The following is a 22523-nucleotide window of genomic DNA, read 5'->3' as shown; positions in this document are numbered from 1 at the left end:
TAACCACCTGACATTTACTGGCATTTACTTACAAATTTGAATAACTTCATCGCGCGTCACAGCATAGGATTGGCAGAACTGGTTTTTGTTTCTGGAAATCTGTCAACACGCCCCACGCAAGGCGTCTAATCGTTTGACAGTTTGATGACGCCGACATTATCGTTGACACTTTCGACAAAAACTAGGAAAAGATGATGCAACAATACATGAAGGAGCTGGAGCAGGCAAGTATCATTTCCGATGCGAAAACTCAATTCCTTGTCGAATTCCCGAAGGGGTGTCAAAATTTTTAACCATAACCTAGAAAAAAATAAAACATTCAGGTGCGTGAGCAGATTTTTACCACTTATTTGTGCATTTGTTTATTTTAAAATAATAATTTCACTAACTGTGTATACTTCACACTTACGACCATGCGATCTATTGTTTTTAATCTCACGTAAGAAAGGGTTTGTACCCGTTGCCTATAAATAAATAAAACACTTTCCATTCTATCCACTTCACACCTCAGGAGCCGTTCGATCCCGAGGAATTTGTAGAGCGTCTGGCTTGGCGAACCGTTAACGACACGTTCAAAGACGGTGGAGACAGAAGTTCCTTTGACCCGGTCCTGGTTCACGAGACGTTTCTGCAGGCAATTAAGGACTTGAGGGTACTACAAGAGCGACAACAGAAAAAATGTGACAGGCTGGAGGCGGCGTGCAAGGAGGAGGAAACCAGGCATGCCCTGGAGATCCTCGAACTCCAGGAGAAGAATAAATATGCCATGAAGTTGTTCCATCAGCTCGATGAGAGGATTAACTTTGTTGCCACCAAGGTGCTGCATCTGGGTGACCAGCTCGAGAGCGTCAACACTCCGAGAGCTCGTGCGGTCGAAGCGCAGAAGCTGATGAGACACTTTGCCGAGTTTCTGAGCCCCGGGCCTCTAACGGACCCAGTTTTCACAGACAAATCGTCGGTACGTAGAAAATGAGACTTTTCGGAATCTTTTAACTTTTCCATACCGTTTTCTTCTGATTTCACAGCTTGACGAGGCTGCGGATGTGATACAAAAGTTACATTTGATCGCGCAAGAGCTTCCATCTGACAAGTTTGACAGCGCCAAAAAGAAGATCAGCGCCAAGTATGATGAGATTGAGCGTAGCTTGATAGAGGAGTTTGCTAGGGCTCACAGCGGGGAAGACGCTACACGGATGAAGGAGCTTGCCGCGATCCTGTCCCACTTCAAGGGCTATTCGCAGTGCGTCGACGCGTTCATCGAGCACAGCCAAATGGGTTCGTTCGGCGGCAAGGATGTCTTTCAAGATGTTATTCCAATGTGCACTAAGAACTACAAGCTGATGCAGCAGGTATTTGCCAACCCGACTCAAGTCATGGCCAAATTTGTCCTCAACATTTACCACCTCAGGCTGCAAAAGTACGTTGTGGCGAAGCTCGCCGATCGCACGGACTCCGACAAGTATCTGAAGAATCTTTACGACCTCTACTCAAAGACGATTAAACTATCCAACGACCTGAAGCGGTTTGATATGGGAACAGACGAGGCTTACCTCGCTAAACTCACCAGGAATATCTTTCAGAAACATCTTGATTCCTATATAAGGTAATGCAGGCTTTGCCGTCCACTCAGTGTCCCGTTTTCGTGCTCCATCGGCGGTAGACCAATAATGAATTGTATTTCCTTGATTTCAGTATCGAGACTAAATCTCTGCGAGAGAAATCTGCGTCCCTGCTGATCAAGTACTACGAGTCTAAGAATCATCAGAAAAAGCAGCTGCAAACTGGTGGCTTTCAGGAACTAAGGAGAGACTTACAGGCTGTACTAGGCACTAGAACAAACATCAATATAGCTCAGATTGAAGATTACGGCGGGGAGACCTTCCTCTCCGAGGAATTGGCCATCGCTCTGCTTCAGGAGAGCAAACTGGCTTTTCAACGGTGTGAGATCCTCTCACAATCGAGCGACCTACCTGTAAACGCTCTGCAGATACTAGAAATCTTGCTACAGTATCTGACCAGCGAACACGTGGACTATGCTCTGGAATTGGGACTCCAAAGTGTCCCCATACCCGAGAGCGGATCTCAACCTGAAATCCACTTTTTCAACGTAGTCAGACGGTGCAACGCCATCATTCATCTACTCGAAAAGCAATTCAACGACAGCCTCGTGCCACTAGTCATGTATGCAAGTGTTTCATTTCGAATACAGACCAGTAGTTGATTTTTTTTGAAAACCTTGAAATCTGGAGTACAGAAAAATTGACATTGGGTTCTGACTTACAAGGAATCCTTATTAGCGGTTGAAATATTTTACGTTTAATCTATTTCAAGCAATGACCCTGCACCAATCTTCTTATGTCTCGTAGATCAACGTCGAAGCACGGGGACTGCTTGGCCAAGAAGAAAGCTGTCTTGGAGCAGCTGGAGTTGAAACTGGACACGGGTTTGGACAGAAGTATAAACGCGATAGTTGGCTGGGTGAAAATTTACTTGCAGAATGAGCAGCGCAAGACGGACTTCAAGCCGGAGTCTGACGTTGACACGTTGAACACCCCTGCCTGTTTGGTCGTGGTTCAATACGTTTCAACGATGATCACTCACATAAGAGACAGGCTCGACGAGAAGAACGTCGAAAATGTTCTTACAGAATTGGGAGTCAGATTTCACAGGGTGATTTACGAGCACTTGCAGCAGTTCCAGTTCAACTCCGCCGGTGCGATGTGCGCCATTTGTGACATGAATGCTTACAGAGAGTGCGCTAAAAGTCTTAAAGTCGGTCTAGTCACGAACCTCTTCGACACACTGCACGCTCTCTGCAATTTGCTCCTCGTCAAGCCTGAGAATTTGAAGCAGGTCTGCACTGGGGATCAGTTGGTAAGTTCTGAGTTACGAAATGCTGTAGCGATTTCTTGCTTCTAAGAAAGTATCTATGACGTTTGTAATATTCTATAAAACTACGAATCCTCGTTTTTTTTTTTTTGCAGGCCATGCTCGACAGGTCTATACTGATAAATTTTATACAGCTCAGGACAGACTACAAGACTCAGAAATTGGCAAACTGTTTGAAAGGCCTTGCTGCCTAGATGGTGGAATTTAACAGACTGATCATCTCTACCACGGTTTTAAGAGGAACACGAAAACAATCGAGGTATAACGATAATATTCTGTAAATAATAATCGTAATATTTAATATAAATGTATATGAAGAAAAATATGCATATACCAAGTATATAAACTTTCCAAGTGCAAAGTTGTAGGAAATAAACTGTAAATAACTAAAGCTCGGTGTACATTCGGACACAATTTGATTTGAAATATCATTTACTTCATTCTTTCTTCAGTCACTTGAAACAAACAATCAAAAGGGCAAAGAAATGACGAAATTTCGCGATATTCATAGCAAATGTATTAATTTTATTGTTACATACATAATTATAATAATCACGTTGCAATGGAACCCTGGCATATTACGGGACTCAAAGAAATGAGACAAGAGTGGAGAAGTTTTTTCTTGTTCCGTTTTCACATCAACCTGACTAACAGTAATGATTCCTTATAAAAATTATACATAGTATAGTATGTACAGCTGCACTGTAACTTGGCGGTCTGACGGTATGATTAGAAATAAGTTAGCCTGCTAGTTTGACAATTGCCTGGTTTAGTTAGCAACCTAGTAGAAAACCGATTTTATCTGACTAGAATTATCAACTCAGGCAAAGAAGATTCTCCGTTGTTACAATTATTATTTGAATCGAAATCAATAATAGACAATAATCGATAGCCTAGTCGCTGTGTCGGAAAATCATTCATTTTCACGTTCGATGATGTGAATAGATCATTGTTATCGAAATATTGGCTAATGTTTCATTGTTGCTTAGATTTGAATTAGGGCATACTATACAGAGCGTATAGTATTTTCTATCGGTCGTTGAAGTCGAACAACGAAAAGAATGTTAAAAAAATTTACGAGTTTCAAAGACCCCGAATTATAAAAGTCTACATTTTAATTCCTACACTTCCAAGTAAATATATAATTTTATTGACACTACAAAAAATATTTATTGACAAAAACAAACGCATGGCAAAATGATGCTACTGTGGTAGAAACATCCTTGCCATTAATCGACAATGCCACTTATCTGACAAAGGTGAGGAAAACGCAAGAAAAACCTCAAAAAGAAGAATATTGGATGTAAGAACCTGTGAGCCAAATATGTTATTTCAGGAAAATTCATCTTAGTGATGTTTGGTTAATTTTTTCCCTCTTCAAGAAGGATCAATATAAAGAACAGTAATTTTATAATTTTTATTTCTTCTAGTTTTTCCTAAATAAAAATGGAATCCCATTTTTCCACAACGGATTATCGCGAACATCCAAGCTTCTCCTTTTGACCCGCGGCTCGGGTCAGGTCATAATTTTTGTCGTTATCGGACCAGAGTGGCACGGCTGAGTGAGCCACGAGAATTGGCCGATTGTTGGGCTTAATATCTAATAGAGAATGCGGAAGTAGCTAGATCAATTTTCATATTTTCTCTTTATTCGCCATTTGTGGATCAGCGCATGCGGTACGTGTTGGTTTCATGCACCTCGCACAATTCCCCCTTGAAGTCTAGTTCGATGCTGAAGTCGAGGTCTCGATTATTTCTCGCGTTGGGCTTCATTGAGAATACTCCATATATCTCCTCCCCTTTTTTCACAGTCATGTAATCGTCAAAGTAAAATACAGTCTGTTTCCAGTGCGTGTACTGCGCCTCAGGCGCCGTACTGAATCCTATGCGTTTGTGGCACTTGGTGAATTCTATGTTGAAGAATGTGACCAGAGCCTGGACGTAGTCGTTCCTCCTGACCTGAAGATTGAACGGCGATGTGAAATCCAGGTCCGCCTTGGTAACTGTGTACAGGTCGACCTCCTTTATCAGGCAAGCGTTCGTCACGACCTGTTTTGGGTCGACGACGTCGACCAACGGCTCGCTTATCGCCACCTTCCTGATGCTACTCATGTCAAAGCCGTAGACGTCGTCCCACCAGTTTATCTTCTCGTCTTTGTACTGACGGTCCTCGATACCGCATATGAAAAGCGTCGCCTTGTCAGGAAACAGCATTCCGTCTTCGCACAGCCACTTATCTCTGGCGAACAGGACCGTGTCCAGCATCGATTCGTAGAACAAGCAGTAGCCCATCCATTCGGAGATTATTATGTCTACCTTCTCAATGCCGTCCGGCAGAGTCACCTCCTCCACCTTCCCCTTCAGGATCGTTATCACATTCGAGAGCTGGTTCGCCTCAACGATCTTCTTCGCGTACTCGACTATGTTCGAGCACTCGATTCCGATGACACGAGCCGCCCCTGCCTTGGCAGCGAACATCGACAGGATCCCTGTGCCGCAGCCTATGTCCAGCACCGTTTTACCCTTGAACAGGTGCTTGTTGTGGTACATACTGTTTCTGTACGTCACCGTCCTTATCTCATCCTTCAGCATCTCTTCGTGAATGCCAAAGTGTGCGTACGAGTCGAAGTAGTAGTCTCGCGAGGTCATGTCATCTACCGACACTGCCTCCTTGTCGTTTGGCGTCGCTGCATCCTTTCCCGATGGCACCGCCGGCTCAGCTACTTCCATGGTTTCCATCTTAAGTGTCTGTGAATGAGAAATATTTATTTATTTATTTATTCATTTATGATACACGGGTGTAAACGCTGTTATACATGAAAATAAGTACACTGCAGAATCCATTGCAAAGTAACAAGTGCGGAGCAGATATAGTAACGAAGTTGATCAATCATAATCAAATAAATCTCTCGACTTCAAATGCAAGAAGCATTTGATGAGTTAGAGGAGATAAGATCAAGCACATTGTCTCTCGAGTTGAAGATATTGTTGCGTTGCTCAAGACAAAGAAAAAAATGACAAAAGTCAGAGGCATTATACATTTTTAAAACAAAACAAAAATGTGTACACTCTGTATATGATTTTAGATGTGAATTGAAAGAATACCGATACATTAAACGTAACTGGTCTGAGAACACATTGAAATAATCCTGAAGATAGTCGAAGAAACAATTGAAAATGGAAAATACTAGTTAACGGACAATCTTAGAAATAATTCACCAATAGTCAAAAGCATTAAGCATCGAACTGTGCAAGTTCTGGTCTGATGGTAAATTGTAGAAACACGAGGCGAAGATTGTTTGGTTAGAAAGCCGAAGAAGCCGGTGGCCGCGACTGTTTGGTATCAAGTCAAGTTTGAATTGCGGCGGTTTTGAGATATCGAGTAAAAGTTGGATATTCCTGGACACGTGTCGATTTTACTTACGATAGAGTTCATGTGCGGTAAACTAATCTACGAAAGTCTTATCGGCTGTCTAATTGACCAACTTCTTAGTTCGGTTGCAACGCGACGCGGTATAACTCGGATGATCGTTGAAACAAAATGAAAGCCTGCGTCCGTGACGGCGGCGTTCGACTCGTGAAAACGGCTTCGTCGTCCACGTGCACGCGCCAAAATAAATGGCGTCTAATTCACCGCATTGTCAGGTGTGAAAATCGCGGCCATTATGATGTGCGGATTTCGGGGCGTGATTGGAAATCTGTAATATCGAAAAGAGCGCCAGGCATATCCACGTTTCTTGTATTTTAGCCGGCGCAGCGAAATCGGTCGACTCGGCGGCGGATAGTTTGAGTCTGCTTTACCGTCCGGCGAAACTACGACGACGAACAGAATATTCTTATACAAAAAGCACACTATCGGAAACACGATATCGGCGAATTTTCTTTGTTCCGACATCCGTAGACTCGGCACAACGTCGCGGTTATCGTCCGGCTCGATTTTACTTAATGAGACTACAAACTCACCGTGTGATCGCTGACAAGTACGCTACTCTCGCTGATGTCCACCGGCACTTCGCTGTTCGCCGCCATTTTTTATTTCGCTATGGCTGTTCACACGGAATCGTGGACCCCGTAGTTTCACATTTTAACAACGTCGCAGCAGACGAAGCAGTCGATGCATCGATTGCGCCGCACAATTGCGCGCGAGAATTTAGCCTCTTTTGATCGTCTCCCGCTTTGCGCCTGGCTTGACCCTCACTGGAAATGGGTAAAAAAAACATTAAACACCAATTGGTCCATCGTATAGCGCCGATTTATTCATCGTCGAGTCGTCTTGAATACGTATTTTGACGTTGTTTGCGACCCCCCGCGAAATGCGGGCCGCCATACAGGGTCGCCAACGACTCAAGTTCAGAAAAATGTCTCTCGTCGCAAGGTTTAACACGCTTGGCGCGTATTCATCGCGATCGTTCACAAACCGAGGCCTCGCCGAGCTTAAAATACCTACACTGCGCTTGCGGGTAACATAAAGTGCAGAAATGCGGCGGAAATCGTCATCAATTACATATATTACGCGATAATTCGCCAAACGAAAATTGGTAAATTTCCGGGAACTGCAGGTAGCGGGTATTTTTTTCGTCATGGATTGACGGCCCTGATCGTTACAGCAAAGTGGTTGGCAGCAGATCTCGGTGAAAGTGAGGGGAGTGGGAAATGGGCAGGGAACAGCAGCAGCAGTTTGTGGCAGTTTGTGGTGTTTGTCCGCGGTGTCGCTGAACCAGTGAATAAGCTAACGCAACGATATTCTTGTCCTCTCATAAGGAACTCGAAGGAGGTCAACAAAGGCCGTTCTAGTTCTCGGTGTGATCATTTCTCTCTACTATTTCCGAGGATATTCGGAACTGACGACCGTTTTCATGTCTCGCTGCGAGTACGGCCACCTACCGAAACTGCCTATGAAGATCGTCGAACGTTAGAAAATGCTGGTAAGAATCCACCAGCTCGAATTCGTATCTGCGTTGTATCTCAATTGCCATTCTGGTTTTTGCCTCATCTCAGAATCGCTTCTCTTCATTTCGCAGTTTTTTTTCCTAACTGATTCCCACCCTCCCTGTATTGCGTATGTTTTTACTTCCTGAAAATCGTCTCTTTTTCGTTTCCGCCATTCAATCAATCGTCTATATCACATATTCTCATCCCATCTTTGCCAGCTGATGGATCCCATCGCAGAATAAAAATAAATAAAAATTTTTAAAAACAACGTACCTTTAACCGTCTGATTTTCAGGGAGACGATCCGCCGTATCTGTCGGTTGGTACGGAGGTAAGTGCTAAGTACAAGGGTGCGTTTTGCGAGGCTAAAATCAGGAAGGTCGTGCGGTCCGTCAAATGCCGCGTGACGTATAAGCAGGGCCTGGGAACAGCAACAGTCACCGATGATCAGATAAAGGGAACGCTCAGGGTAGGGGCGTTGGTCGAAGCTAAGCACAATGACAGAAAGGAATTCGTCGACGCAACGGTCACCAAAATACAAGACTGCAGTCAGTACACTGTCGTATTTGACGACGGAGACATAACCACCCTTAGACGAACTGCTTTGTGCCTGAAAAGTGGCAGACACTTTGCAGAGAGCGAAACTTTGGATCAGCTACCTCTCACTCATCCCGAACACTTTGGTAATCCTGTTATCGGCGGTAGGAGGGGGCGGAGATCCAGGCAAGCTCAGTAAGTATCGAATCTAGTTATAACTCAAGCTCCGAAAGGCGTGTTAGTTGAGGAAAATGACAGAAGCTGCGACTATCTTCGTTTTCCATTATGAAACGTTGACCGTTCTCCAGGGATGAGAGCAGCGACGATGAGGAAAGCCCACCGCGAGGTGTCAGAGAATCGGGTTCCGGAGGTGTGGGCAAAGAACAGGTCGAAACGGAACCAGAGATCGGTAGAGTTGTATGTGTAGAGCTCGGAGACAAGAAGAAAAAGGACAACTGGTTCCCGGGGCTGGTAGTCGCTCCGACTGCCCAGGATACAGTTAGGATACGTGTCCGGGACGATTATCTAGTTCGGTCGTTCAAGGATGCCAGATAGTGAGTATTTGAATTTGAATTTAAAGTCATCAAAAAACACAACAACTAATCAAGTATATACAATCTATATAATAATTGCTTTATGTCACATAGATATTATTTATCATTTCCACGCAGTCTGTTCAATTTGACAGTATTAAGAATACTTGTGAAGTACAATAGATTTGAGAACTAAAACGATTATTATTTGGTCAGTTAATCTCTTTCCATATTTTTGTAAACCTTCAATCATACACAGACTTTTATCATATTTCTAATATATTTTTGTCATTTACATTTGTAGTTGTTATTTTTTCTCATTTTATATTCCCTTGGTATTTTATTGAAATAATAGGTATGTAGTTGAGTATAAATAACTCATTTTACCTTTATTCATATACGTTTTTGGTAATGTAATACTATCATTTGTAGTGGCGGCTGTGCTAATGGTAAATGGCACAATAAGATTTGGATAATGCATAGCAAGCCCTTTTAATAGAAATTTATCTTGTAAATTATATGGTACAGCTTTGTTGCTATCTGCCATTTTCAGTATTTTTATAATCTTACTATGTATACTGTTCAGTGCTTGCAGAGTAATTTTATTTAGAAGCTTTTTTTTTTATTTGCAGCTATAATTCCATCAATAAGGCCATACATTATGGCATATTGGTTGTCAGACAATATATTTGTTTTTGCCAATAAGATAATTTATATGGCAGTTTTCATTTAAGTTTACATTTTATATTTTCTCATTGCCAACATATAGATTGAAATCCCTTGATATACAATCTCTGTGATTAACAACTGTAATGTTTACTGTTCTTTTTTATATTTATGATAACGCATTTTGGTCCAGCCATTCTTTGATATTCAACTCTCGAGCAAGTTCTTTCACTTTCTATACGGCAAAAATATGCAATATTACTCGTCATGTTTTCAGCTACACCGTTCCAAAGAAGGAAGCAACAGAGTTCACCAAAGAATTGGTTAACAAGGTCGAGAATAATGCGCTCAAAATTGCCGTTGAAAAGGCATTATTATTTCTCGACAAAAATGAACTTCCACCTCACTGGGACAGGGATTCTCTATTCGGCAATGCAGACTCTAGCGGGAACAGCGATAGCGACGCAGAACTGGATTCCGACGTGAGTGTCTGTAATCCATGACGTTTGAACTTGGCCGCTGCTGATCAATTCGCGCATTGATTCTTATTCTCTCTTCTTTCTGATTTGTAGAGTTCGGATGATGAGCCAAGGGAGGAAAAGGATCACTTTGTCGCACAGCTTTACAAGTTTATGGATGATCGAGGAACTCCGATAAATAATTGTCCTATGATAGGGACACAGGACATAGATTTGTACAGATTATTTAGAGCCGTTTACAAACTGGGTGGTTACAATCGCGTCACAAATCAGAATCAATGGAAGTCCATTACTCGTCGACTTGGTTTTCCCATTCAGAGTACGTCGTCAACTCAGAACGCCGTGAAACAGCAGTACAAAAAGTTCCTTCATTCTTTTGAAGATTTTTATAGGAAGCTCGGTTGCACAATGGTAAATCACCCGAGGGGCAGCACCAGGAAGCAGAGACCTGGTAGGAGTCTGATTAGAGACAGAGACAGGAACACGCCTGTCCCGCCACAGATGCCTTCGACTAAGGTTGAGAAGGAGGAGGAAGAAAAGGAGAAGGACAAGGACAGAGAAAAGGAGAAGGAGAGAGAAAAGGACAAGGAAAAAGAAAAAGAAAAAGAGAAGGAAAAGGAAAAGGAAAGGGAGAAGGAGAAAGAAAAAGAGAAGGAAAAAGAGAAGGAAAAGGAGAAAGAGAAGGAAAAGGAGAAGGAGAAGGAGAAGGAGAAGGAGAAGGAGAAGGAGAAGGAGAAGGAGAAGGAGAAGAGAATCGAGGAGGAGGAAAAGAAGGAGAAAAAGGAGGTGAAGAAGGAGGTGAAGAAGGAGCCGATAAAGGAGGAGGAGATCGTGAAGATTAAGAAGAAGGAGGAATTCGAAGAGAGCGGGAGCGGACAAGACAGCGACGTGAACATTGACGGCGAGGAAGAATCGTCGTCTAGCGAAAAGTCGCAGAAAATCGTTGCCACATTGGCGACAAAGGCAAAGCCACCGGCAAAGGTGAAAGAGGAAAAGAAGAAAGCCGGGGATAAGAAGAAGGGGGATCTGAAAAAGTCAGAGAAGAAGGTGGAAGACAAGGTGAAAGAGGAAGAACAGCCGACCGTGACCAGATCAAAGTCCAAGGATGACACGACCAAGGGTAAACCGTCGACTGCTGAACCCAGAGACGTTCGAACACCGTCCGCGGAGACCGAGAAGAAGATCCCCCCAAAGCAGCGCCGACCTACCGAAGAAGAATTGAAAAAACGTGGCAGAAAACGCAAGGAAAGTGAGCCGGAAAAGCCGAGGCCAATGGAGGAAATGCCTACTGATCCCGCACCATCGTACAAAGGGGTGGTTGATCTCGGAGATCGTCTGAAGGTTTACTACGGGCCTAACCATGAGTCTAAAGTAACTTACGAGGCCAAAGTAATCGACATAGAGAAGGAGGGTGCGGAGCCAGTTTACCTGGTCCATTACACCGGTTGGAATACGCGATACGACGAGTGGATAAAGGGCTCTAGGATCGCGCAAAACTTTACACAGACTCAGGGTCGGGTAAAGCGTGGGAAGACCACTCCTAGGCCACAGACTCCAAGTACCGCAGGCTCCTCCGCATCCAGCAAACTAGCCAAGTCATCGGCGCAGAACAGGAGAAGGGCACACAGTGTCGCACCGACGTCTGGAACCGCTGCAATAACCACTACATCGATCATGAAAGAGGTCGGGAAACGGGACGAGAAGGAGAAGGACGGCCAACCGCCTCGGTCTACAACACCATCTTCGGTTGCAAGTTCAAGCTCCAGGACAAAGAGCCCTGCGACCCCAGCCATAGGCAGGCAAACCAGAGTTACCAGGAACAACGACTCCTCGGGACTCGAACCTCGGAGACGTACTAGACGCATGTCTGGTCACACGGACATATCAGTGGCATCGGAGAGCGACAGTGATGCCTACGAGTCGGATACGATGGAACCGGAACAAACGAGGACGAGATCCAGGGGAATGGAGGAGAGAAAGAGGAACGCGAGGCGACGAGGGGATGACGAGGTGAAAACCGAGGACTGCAGCGAAGCTGAGGAGGAGAAGGACGCGCCTGAGGAGCTCAGAAGGGGGCGCAGACTCAGGAAAACGCCAGGAAAGAATCAGTCGGTGAAGTCTGAGCCTGAGAGTGACGAGGATCAACCCAAGGGTCGGGACTTTGATCTGAATCAAATCAGGTCGGAGCTGAAGGGTTTTGAAAAGGCTGTCAAACTCGAAATGATCAGGGTTGAGAGGGAACCAGAGGAGGCGAACCTTGAAGAGAAGGAAAACGAGGACAAGCCTCTTGCCCCAATGCCTGCATCACCAAAGACGGAGAAGAAACAGTTAGAGGCACCCAAACTTGAAGCCGTTGTTGAAACAAAGACCCCCGAAAGTACGGAGGATATTTACGAGTTCAAAGAACCTGAACCCTTCGAATTTGAGGTGAGAAACAAACGGGACTCAGGTGGTGAGAAGGACAAGGTTAAGAAACGCGTTTTCGACGAGGAGCCGAAGAGCCCGAAGAAAAAACAGAAGGTACTTCCTCCAGTGCCCAAGGAAATCAAAGCTGAGGTTGATGGCGATCCAAAAAAGAGAGTCCGAAGGTTTGTCACTGCATTTATATCACCTATAATCTATTGATTTGAGTCTATTATCCTCGTCTTATGACACATTTTGACTTTTTAGATCTTTGATCAAGAGGGTAGAAGACGCGGATGTTCTTCCTCCATCCGGGAAGGCCAGATCTCAGCTCGCCTGCGAAGAGGCATTCGACAAGCTTTGCGAATCCCCTTCGTTCAGCCCCTTGAAGCCTGTCCCAGTAGCGGAGGAGGCTGGAAAAGTGGCTACGACGCTCGACCTCCTCTTCAGCGACCTGCCCGGTGACGAGGACGGACCAGCCGACGACCCGGAGGACAGGCTAATCATATCGGAGGCTGAGGTGTCCGAGGCCGAGCAAGAGAACCTCTTCACTTATCAGCAGGAGATTTTTCCGTCCAATGACATTCCCGATACCATGGAGTTCAGCAAGGAGGAGGTCAAGGACCAAGAAAAGGCGTCCAAGGAGGTACCGCTACCCGGTGGCAGTAAATCGGCGCCGACAACAAACGCGGAGATCAAACAACCCGCTATTAAAATTTCACCGGCAGCTATCGTGACTACCGTCGCCACTGTTCCTGTCGAACTGAAAACGCTTGACGTAAAACCCCCTGAAATTTCTCCCGCGCTGTCCCCTGCCCTCGTAGTACCAGCTCCGATCAGCACCAGGCTCCCGGCGACGTCGACGATAGAGGAAAAACTATCAGCAGCAGCAATGGCGTTCAAAAATAAGACCAAGGATGCGAGACGGGAGGAGGAGGAGCAGAGGAAGGCAGCGAAGGAGTCGTCGAAGAAGTCGGAGACGTCTGTTATCGTAAGAAAAGGGAAGGATGATCAGGGATCGGCGAAAATCTCGGAAATCGATAACAGTATTGGCAAGCGAAGCGAAGATGGGAAAGAAGAGAAGAGTGGAGAGGAGGCTATGAGGGTCGCGATCAAGCAAAAACAAGAAGAACTTCAGCAGTTGAAGATGAAGAAGGAGGCTGAACTTAAACGGGCGGTGGAAGCCAAAGCCGCCGCTGCTTCGGCCGAACAGAAGAAACTCGCTCAAGATAAGCTAGAGGAGGAACAGAAGAGGAAAGAGGACGAGGCTTCAACGTCGTCTAGGAAAGAGGAAGAGCGCAGAGACCGCGATCAGAAGGACAAGGAGAAGGACAAGCGGAAACGTGTCATAAGCCAGGAATTCATCGACTCGACAGACAGCAGCGACTCGGAGCAACGTCTGGTCATAGACAACGAAGAACCGCCAGAGGAGAAAAACGCCACCTCGAATTTCGACATCAAGCTTCGAGCTGAGCTTGAGAAACTCCAAGACATTCAAGAGGGAAGGAACGCCCAGATCCAGCCGCCCATCGAGGACCCCGCTGTCCTGGAGTGTAAACCTCTCATTGTTATACCGCTACCCAAAACCGACGAAGAGGCTGAAAACATCAGCTCTCTTCTCTGCGAAGAGGAGATTCCAGGCTCCCCGGCTCCCGTCATCGACAACATCGATCAGGCCAACTCTTCTGCACCCAATCAACTTCCCTCCCAGGTCAAAGTCTCCGAAAGCAACATAGTGTTGTTGGAAATGCCGTTCGCCAGCGCTCCTACTTCTGGCCAGACATCTGCCGGCGTTGGCACTGTTTCTACGATCAGCGTCGCTGTGTCCAAGAGTTCCGACATCTCAGTACCCGTCTCGCTGCCAGTCCAGCAGGTCCTTGTTATTGGACCTAGAGCTCAACCTCTTCCGCAACCTCTTCCTCAGCCACAAGCGCCTGGTTTGTGAAACTTTCCTTCAATTCGTTATTTCAGGATGTCTAACGACACAAAGCTGAAGCTAGCAGTCAGAGTTCAGTTAACATTGCTCCAAATAAGGTAGTGAATCCTATTGGCATAAACATTGTCAAATCTTAAGGAGAGTTGGTACTTTTACAAAATTATAAGCAAAAATATTGCACGGCATTGTTCTATTTGAAAAAAGTTTTGCCCACTTTGACTACTACCTATGGCTATATTTAAAACTTGAGAAACCTAGAAATCTCTTGAGACATTTCAATGTCTGTGATATTCTACCGAAATCTTGGGAAATTTCAAATTTTCTATTTCTCCATTGACTGTTTTTGTTTGTATAATTAGCGGCTCCTGTGGCAGTCCAACGGCGGGAGAGCAACGAGGCTGCTCCAGTAATGGACAACACGCCACCAACGACCCCAGATTCGACTATTTCAAACATATCGGGTTCGCCGAGAGGTGAGGGCACTGGAGGATCGTCACCACTGTCGGAGGACAACACCAAGTCGAACAGGGATAGCTCAGAGGCTGACAACGACGCAGCTGGCAAATGTATCGGCGGAGGCTTCAGCGAGGACGATACCTGCATGAATAACGCTTCCGAAGGTGGCGGTGGCCAGGAAAGAGAGGCCAAGACAGCAGCTAAGAGGGCTGCCGAAGAGGCCCAATCACCCAAGAAGCGAAAACGTAGCAGAAAACATTCCGAATGCGGCAGCAACATTGGAAAAAAATCGTCAGGTACTAGACACTCGTCAAGGCATTCCATGCGGCATTCGGGCGCAGGAAGCGATAGCGACGACACCAGCGAAAGCTCCAATATGATATGTGCTGGTAATTCAAACGTCACCAATCATCCCAATATCGCAACAACTGTTACGGATCTCGTTACCTACTCAACTAGGTCACCCAGACCTTTGAAGTATAACTTTTACGTCGAGCTAGGTGAGTTGACGTCATGTTAAGGACTGAAATTAAAGATTCTTGAACTAAAGTTGAGCACAGTCTTCATGCGTCAATGTTTTTGAACAAAAATAATCAACTGTGAAAACGATTTTTCTTTACAGATCCCGAGCTGGATGGCAGCCAACGTATCGCCGTGCTGCAACAAAAGCTTGCAGAACTACGAAAGACTTATAACGCGGTAAAGGTAGAACTTGCCGGTATAGAGAGAAGGAGAAAAAAGTTGAGACGGAGAGAACGTGAAGGTAAGTCGAAATGGTTCGCTGAATACTTGAAAGTTCATTTTTTTCAAATGTTTTATTTTGAGTGCAGATCCCAGCACTTTTCTCATGTAAATAACTCGATCCGATATTCCTGCTTCTCTAATACGTTTATGTGCCAAATATCTCTCGTGCCGTTTATTCTCCGAATATCTGATTTATGGTCTGTCTTCTATCGTTTGACAAGCAAATTGACTAACTCGTTTGTAATTCGCTTAACTTAACTCGGCTCTGTGATGAAAGCTTCGTAAATATTATCTGTTGATAATATAGCGCTTAGTTTATGTTCTATTGCGTGCGTAATTGTTTTGGTTCTTTAAACAATAGATAATTCGTCTTGTTTAGATATTTTTACCTTTGGTATTACAGATTCACCCTCGGAATGAGAGTGTTGGAATTATTGAGCGAGTGGGTTACATACGGTGGGGGAGATTCGATAAATCAGATTTTTCATTTTTAACCAAAACCATCGCTGTGATAAAAGCCATAAGTCAAATCATTCAATGATTTCTTGCATTGTTTATGATTCAGGTTGCGCACCACAAATGAGAACTGTAATTCTTTGTGTGTAATTTTAAGGCAATGTCAATAAAGCCACGTTTCTGCATGACAAAAAAAAGTCCAGAGATGAAACTTGGACTTTCTATTTTTTCGCCCCCAACCATTCGTATAATCGTAGAACTCCATTTCCTCCATTGTGAAGCAAGAATGAAATATCAGATCGGGTTTTAGATACATATTACTAGAACTTTGCACAAGGATAGGGATGGCCACGTAAAATAAAAACATACATTTGGTATAATGATTCAATTTCGAAACCTCTAATTGATGATTATTTCAGCATTGAAGGCAGCCAAAGCAGAGATGCAACAAGCTTGCTCGTGATGAGAAAACAAACACGAGAGAGACAAAAAAGAAAGCAAACGAGCAGAATTTTAAAGAAAACTAAATACTTTAGCCGCCTGACGCGAGTGCAAATATGAAACATTCAGTGTGAGTTGTAGTCAACGATCATTATATTAAAATAGGATATGCGTTGGGAGGAAAAAAAAGGAGAAGCTGGAAAAGAAGGAGGGAAGCAGAAGAAGAAGGAAGAGCATCATGTTTGTGATTTGGGCACCTGCAATTGTGGCAAAAAGATCATGACAATTTTTATCTCTATCGTATTATATACAATTATCTGTCTATCTATCATTGGTATAGGTATTTTAAAATTTCAACGTTTAATCAAAGTTGTAGATATAGCATTTAAGATCTAGATTTTATTCTAAAATTAGTTTTCAGATATAGTGCTTCGATGAATAATTGCGTACGTGTCGTCTAAATTGTTGCTGTTTTTTTTTGTTCTATTTGAAAAAAAAAATTTTTCAACCGTTTCATTCACGTTATTTTTGGCAGTTTAACCCCTTTTATCATTGTGTGTACTTATTTCTGGGACACCATATATATGTGTATATATATATATGGTGTATGTATTACATGTTTATATTGTACACGCACGTGTAAATAGAGTACAAAAAATTATTCAATCGGCAACTACGTTAAGTAATATCAGTCTTTTTTCATAGATAAACGAAAAACAAAACAAAACAACAAAAAAATCCAAACTTCAAAATTGGGAACAACAAAATCTCCTTAGCTGAAATTATCATAGTAGAATTATTACGCATACTCAATATGGATGGACGGAAAAAATTTCAATACGACCAAATCGTTCGATTTTGTCTCGCGCGTTTTATATCTTAGGTTTGCAGCATTCAAAATGAAAAAAAAAAAACCCGGAAGAACGACGAAACGCATTGAAAGATACCGTTTTCCAGTGAAATAATTACTATTACGCGTTACTGAGGTAACTGTTATCATTATTTGCAAAGAAGAAGAAAAAACCTTCGTTAATTGCGTGTATCTACACACGTGTCCTTGCACATTTCTGCTTTATGTGCATGCATTTAACAGTGGAGGGAAATATCTCGCTTTCCTTAAATCTTTAATTATCCTTACGACGAGAATAGAAATGGAATCAATTGTTGCTGCAATATAAACAGTATGAGTTTCGATAGTTTTATACTATACATATTTTAATAATAGGAATACTAATGTATTAGACAATGTGGCTGAAACCAATATCCCTTGCCACGTTTTTCATACTTCGTAATATAACACTAGCAACACAATATTGATTACCAGATTCTCTTAAAGTTTAGATATCATTGTCAGAGTCGTACTATTGCTGAAAAGTCCCGTACTATCGGTTTCAATATGTATTTTTGTTTTGATTCCGTTTCATTTTTTGTTTTCTCCCAATGTAACGGAGAAAACGAAATGGCGATTGAAAGCTTACAGTAAGAATCAAAAGCTGGAAACACGCACACAGATGAAGAACAATACCATTTTCAAAAGCGATATTTGCCTATCGCACATTCGCAAAAGAATTGAAATTTTATATAGATATACGTGTTATTATACATAGTAGGTATATTTTTTATAACGAGCTGAAGAATAAGAAAGTTTGACGAAGTTTGAGGGATAGAGTGAAAGAAAAGAAACGAGAGAGATGATAGAAATAACTACAGGGTGAGACAGTTTCTTCCCGAAATGCCGATGAGTCATAAAATTTATAAAAATAAAAAAATAAAATAAAATTGTAAATAATGACGATAACGATGATAGTAGTTGTAGCGTGTATTTAAATTTATCACTAGGTACGACGTTTATCTAAGATTTACTAAAATGAATTGACCAAACACGCAGATGCAACCAAAGCTCGCGGTTTCACTTTTTGCATTTAAAAGTAAATGATAAAAAAATGTACGCATATATCACATCTCAGTAGCAAGAGGACTTCTTCGAACGACATGAATACAATTCCAGGGCACTTCTCACCGCAGACTTCGAAACAAAATATAATTCTGTTATGATTTTTCAAGTAAATGGCCGCTCCGATCACAAAACACAGATCAGATAATTTTGTGTAGATACAGAAAGAGAGAGAGGAGACTAGAACTGACTACACGGCGTACACACATTACACAGGAGTATGAATAACAAGCGATTCTTGTTTACAAAAACCGCTGGATAATAATTGTCATAAATCGATAGTATTCTAATAAATACGTACATATATTGTATATGATTTTATTGCCTTTTAAATGAGGGGCGTTATTATTATTATTAGTAGTATTATTAATAATGAATAAATCTTACTATAGTACAACATAATCATAATAGCAGTAACAGCATTCAATCATCCGATGGGTTTTGTTTTATTCCCTTTTTTTTTTAAGCACGTGATGGGTAATATTATTATTTACAACGAAAATTTTTGACAGAGAGGGGAAAAGTCACCATTATGTTTCTCAAAACGTTTATACAGATATTTATTTATTACATTGCTATATTAATTTGAATAACAATATTACAGTTTGTTTTACCATACATGATTGGACGTGTTGTGTATACGGCGTGCGCGTAACATTCACATGCCTAAATACAACATAGAAAAGTAAGAGACGGGAAAGAAAAAGATACAATTCACGTGAACACATAATATGATAATTATAATTTTACAAATATACTCGTAGTGTACGCCACTATAATATCATTATACATACATAACTATATACGGCACCTATACGATTACGGGTACTAATTTAAGTTAAATATCTATTCATTATATGAAATTATTATACTGGTAAATTTACAATTGGCATATCCACTTGTTCGATACAAAAAAACAAGTTGTACACCAGAATATTCCCTTCGTATTGCATCTTAAGCATTCAAGTCAGAAAACTTGCAGATATATATATTTTTTTTCCCCCCAATGTTATTTCATCTTCAAGCTTGTCTCCCTCGATTAGTTTTTTATCGAAGAAAATTAGTATTGTGTGACTTGATGATTATAGCCAAATTGTGAAACGTACTTGGCAAACAATTTTCACTCGCATCTAAGTATCCGACGAAAAAATACGCGTCAGTGGAATTTGAAAATCTATGTTTGGGCATGCTTGTTGAATAGTTTTTTTGTTCCTTTTTTTTTCAAACTATGTACAAATACAAAACTCTATTGATATCGCACTTTTGATAATGGGGACTCGAAAGTTAATTTTCCCACTCGTGTAAAGCGAAATTTGCACTGCGTGTAGACGTAACATTTAGGTTTTTGTTTGTTTGCGATAATTTCAATGAATCTGAAAAGAGCAAAGCAATAAGATGTGAAAATATGAAGAAAGTAAGATAAGAAAAATTGGCTTACTGTTCATTCGCACACAAAAAAGTTAAAACTAGACGAAGAAGAAAAAAAAAAGTACAAAGACAAAGGATGGGAGTATTATGAGAAAAACCTCATCGACACACTAGCCACAATGACTGAATTATAGAACAAACCGTTTATCACTGCCAAAAACTAAACATGAACATAGATGAAAACCCATCTGATAAAATCACAGAGAAAAGAATGAAGAGCTGTTCATTCATCTATTAATGATAATTATTTTGATCTTGTTTTATGGCATTTTTGTGTTTTTTTTTTTTTTCAATCGAATAGATAACGAAATAATTCAAATTGATCAAAATTGGGGGATAACTTCTACTTTCTGAACACAGAAGCAACCTGTACCTTATAAATATCTCCCAACGATTTTGGAGATATACATATTATAGATCTGTTATAAACAGAGAAAGAAAATATTAGAAAAGAAGAAAAAGACAAACCGCAACTCGTGTATTACAATACACTCTGTTACATTTCTGCAATAACATTTTATCTGCCTATCTATCTATACATTTATCTATTCATCCATTTGTTACCGGATCTAGATATGAAAAGCTAGCAGTCGGAAGAATAGAGATTTAATAATGTGGCAAAATGATCTTGCTCCTCCCGTCTTTCATCTTCGGCGTTATCGCACATAATTACGGTGACGAATGTCATGTTCCAAGATATCGGGAAAAAAATAAAACGTAAAATACAGGGACAATCGCGGAAGTGGGGGATCGATTTACAATGTCGTTGAGCGAAAGGTCAGTAGAGTTATTTTAACGAGTAATTAGTGTCGAGCGGCTACGTCAACAGGGCGGTAAGCTTGGCGCAGGCATAGCGGCGTCTACCACTGATGCCGGTGAGGACGAAGAGGCGACCGAATTTGCCTTGTTCTCAGCGGCCAGTCTTCGCCTGGCAAACATAAATTGTTCCATCAGTTCGTGGTGCGCTTCTAGCCGCTGAATGCAGTGTAGACAAGCCGTCTTTGGCAAAGGATCGTTCATGTTGACCTGTATCGAAATAATGTAAGACATGTTAAAAATTTACATCGAATGAACGAAAACTTTGAGAAAAACTCTTTCAACGATTCGACGTCTGAATTACAGGGGATTAGATTTTTTTCTGAATTAATTACCGTTATGGGTAAATAGGCGTTGATTTTTTCGGCCAGTTTCATGCGCTCTCCTTCCTCCCCGTAAATGTGTATTACAAATCGGTTCATTTTACTGCACAGCCTGCATATGAAGCCGGTTATCACTGCCTTATCCGTGCTGCCCATCCTTGAGCCAGTAATCTGAATTGGTGGGTGACAGTCGCGTGTTTCTAGTTATGCGCCACAGAGTCACGGGTGACACAATAAAAGCGTGTAACACTTTTCGGTGACAGCGGCAGGCAGCCTCGCGTAAGAATGTTTGGTTATGAGCGGAATGAAAGCACACTTTGTATGTGTGCACATGTGTATTCTCACGCACGTGATTACAGGAAGGGATAAATAATTTCTCTTTCTTTTTTTTATTCTATCATTTATCACAACTTTCTCCCTTCTCTCCTTGATCTCTCCTGTCTCTTTGTAGGGATCAGTGGTCTCTACCTAGAAACACCGCGACGCGAGAGATTCTCTACTTTTGTTTATTGCTAACTAATTTACTGCGCGGATAGCCTGCTGAAGGCGCTGTCGACTCTCTCTCTCTCTCTCTCTCTTTCTCTCTCTCTCTCTCTCTTCCTCTTTCTCTCGCTAGGACAAGTTAAATTTGTAACGAACCACCCCCTCGTAGTATATGAATTTTTTACGAATTTAATATATCCAGAATGGTGAGCCGAGGATTTCAGAATAGCCTCAAGAATCTATTGGAGAGTTGGGGCAGCTTATAACTCATGTGTAGTTTTTGAGTCCTTTTCACGAAAAATCATTGTCAAGTAACATTAATCATATAGAAAAACAGTCAACCTAAGGTCAAAAGCCATTTTGATGCGATGTCCCGTCTGACGGGTCAAATGTAATTGCGTTAATATGAGGATCTGAAACATCCTCTGGTCACTGCGGGACATATTCTGATCACATTTATCATGCGTACTGATCGCAGAGCTGGATTCATATATTTTTTATATCATAGCTGCAGGTAAAGTAAAACGCCATTACACGCGAAGTATGCGACGCATCGCATGTGGTTGGCTAGTCAGCTGTCATCTGTCATCTGTCAAAGGGTGTCTGGGCTCACGGAGCACAACAAAACTTCGGCATATCAGTTTATACCATGTATTTTATTTACAAAGTATTGTGCATTGGAATAAAAAGGTTACGCATTAGTTAACCTGAATATCCTGGTACTGAATTTCTCATACCAGATTAGTGTTAGAAAATTAAGCAATAGTATACTTTCCACAATGCGAGAATTGAGTGCTCATTATACTTCTACATGTGCTGTTTCATAACAGAACACGTACACAGAAGAAAAATGCACTACAGCTTATAGCTGATTAAAGCGTGTGTCGAAATCATATTATTATTCATTTTCCAGCGACCGATTTTTCCAATTTATTTATTTCGGAATCCGCAGATAAATTAATAGAAAAGGTGAATTATTACACTGCGAGTGAAGTGCATGTCGCCGAAGGGGGGGGGGGGGGGGGGGGGGGTGAATATCAGAATATGT

General features: G+C 42.1%; 4 protein-coding genes across 7 annotated transcripts; 2 read left to right on the top strand and 2 right to left on the bottom strand.

Moving 5' to 3' along the window:
- The first annotated feature begins 90 nt into the window (after positions 1–90).
- Positions 91–3197, top strand: LOC124414065 (exocyst complex component 5). The gene is made up of 6 exons (XM_046894947.1): positions 91–224; positions 512–958; positions 1026–1603; positions 1693–2181; positions 2367–2874; positions 2985–3197. The coding sequence occupies exons 1-6, from the start codon at positions 192–194 to the stop codon at positions 3081–3083; spliced, it is 2154 nt and encodes a 717-aa protein (XP_046750903.1). The 5' UTR covers positions 91–191; the 3' UTR covers positions 3084–3197.
- A 1095-nt stretch (positions 3198–4292) lies between these two features.
- Positions 4293–7043, bottom strand: LOC124414067 (protein arginine N-methyltransferase 1). 2 transcript variants are annotated; one of them, XM_046894953.1, is made up of 2 exons: positions 6853–7043; positions 4293–5637 (listed from the first exon to the last, which is right to left on the bottom strand). In XM_046894953.1, exons 1-2 carry the CDS (start codon positions 6916–6918, stop codon positions 4555–4557), a joined length of 1149 nt encoding a protein of 382 aa, XP_046750909.1. In that variant the 5' UTR covers positions 6919–7043; the 3' UTR covers positions 4293–4554. The 2 variants fall into 2 exon arrangements, with proteins under 2 accessions (XP_046750909.1, XP_046750910.1); XM_046894954.1 differs by lacking the exon at positions 6853–7043 and adding an exon at positions 6314–6465.
- Positions 7044–7519: 476 nt separating this feature from the next.
- LOC124414064 (AT-rich interactive domain-containing protein 4B-like) lies at positions 7520–20471 on the top strand. Of its 3 annotated transcripts, XM_046894944.1 has the most exons (10): positions 7520–7814; positions 8116–8552; positions 8666–8911; positions 9834–10038; positions 10129–12623; positions 12706–14375; positions 14734–15330; positions 15453–15593; positions 16450–16601; positions 20421–20471. In XM_046894944.1, the coding sequence occupies exons 1-9, from the start codon at positions 7809–7811 to the stop codon at positions 16491–16493; spliced, it is 5841 nt and encodes a 1946-aa protein (XP_046750900.1). In that variant the 5' UTR covers positions 7520–7808; the 3' UTR covers positions 16494–16601; positions 20421–20471. The 3 variants fall into 3 exon arrangements, with proteins under 3 accessions (XP_046750900.1, XP_046750901.1, XP_046750902.1); XM_046894945.1 differs by lacking the exon at positions 20421–20471 and having other exon boundaries at positions 15978–16494; XM_046894946.1 differs by lacking the exons at positions 7520–7814; positions 8116–8552; positions 8666–8911; positions 9834–10038; positions 20421–20471 and having other exon boundaries at positions 10177–10354; positions 10428–12623; positions 16450–16494.
- On the bottom strand, positions 19429–21604 carry LOC124414069. The gene is made up of 2 exons (XM_046894956.1): positions 21005–21604; positions 19429–20879 (listed from the first exon to the last, which is right to left on the bottom strand). The coding sequence occupies exons 1-2, from the start codon at positions 21146–21148 to the stop codon at positions 20676–20678; spliced, it is 348 nt and encodes a 115-aa protein (XP_046750912.1). The 5' UTR covers positions 21149–21604; the 3' UTR covers positions 19429–20675.
- Between the last annotated feature and the right edge of the window lie 919 nt (positions 21605–22523).

The sequence above is a fragment of the Diprion similis genome, chromosome 13 (assembly GCF_021155765.1).
Source record: "Diprion similis isolate iyDipSimi1 chromosome 13, iyDipSimi1.1, whole genome shotgun sequence".
Classification (NCBI taxonomy): Eukaryota; Metazoa; Arthropoda; class Insecta; order Hymenoptera; family Diprionidae; genus Diprion; species Diprion similis.
This window is presented reverse-complemented; position numbering and strand designations above follow the sequence as displayed.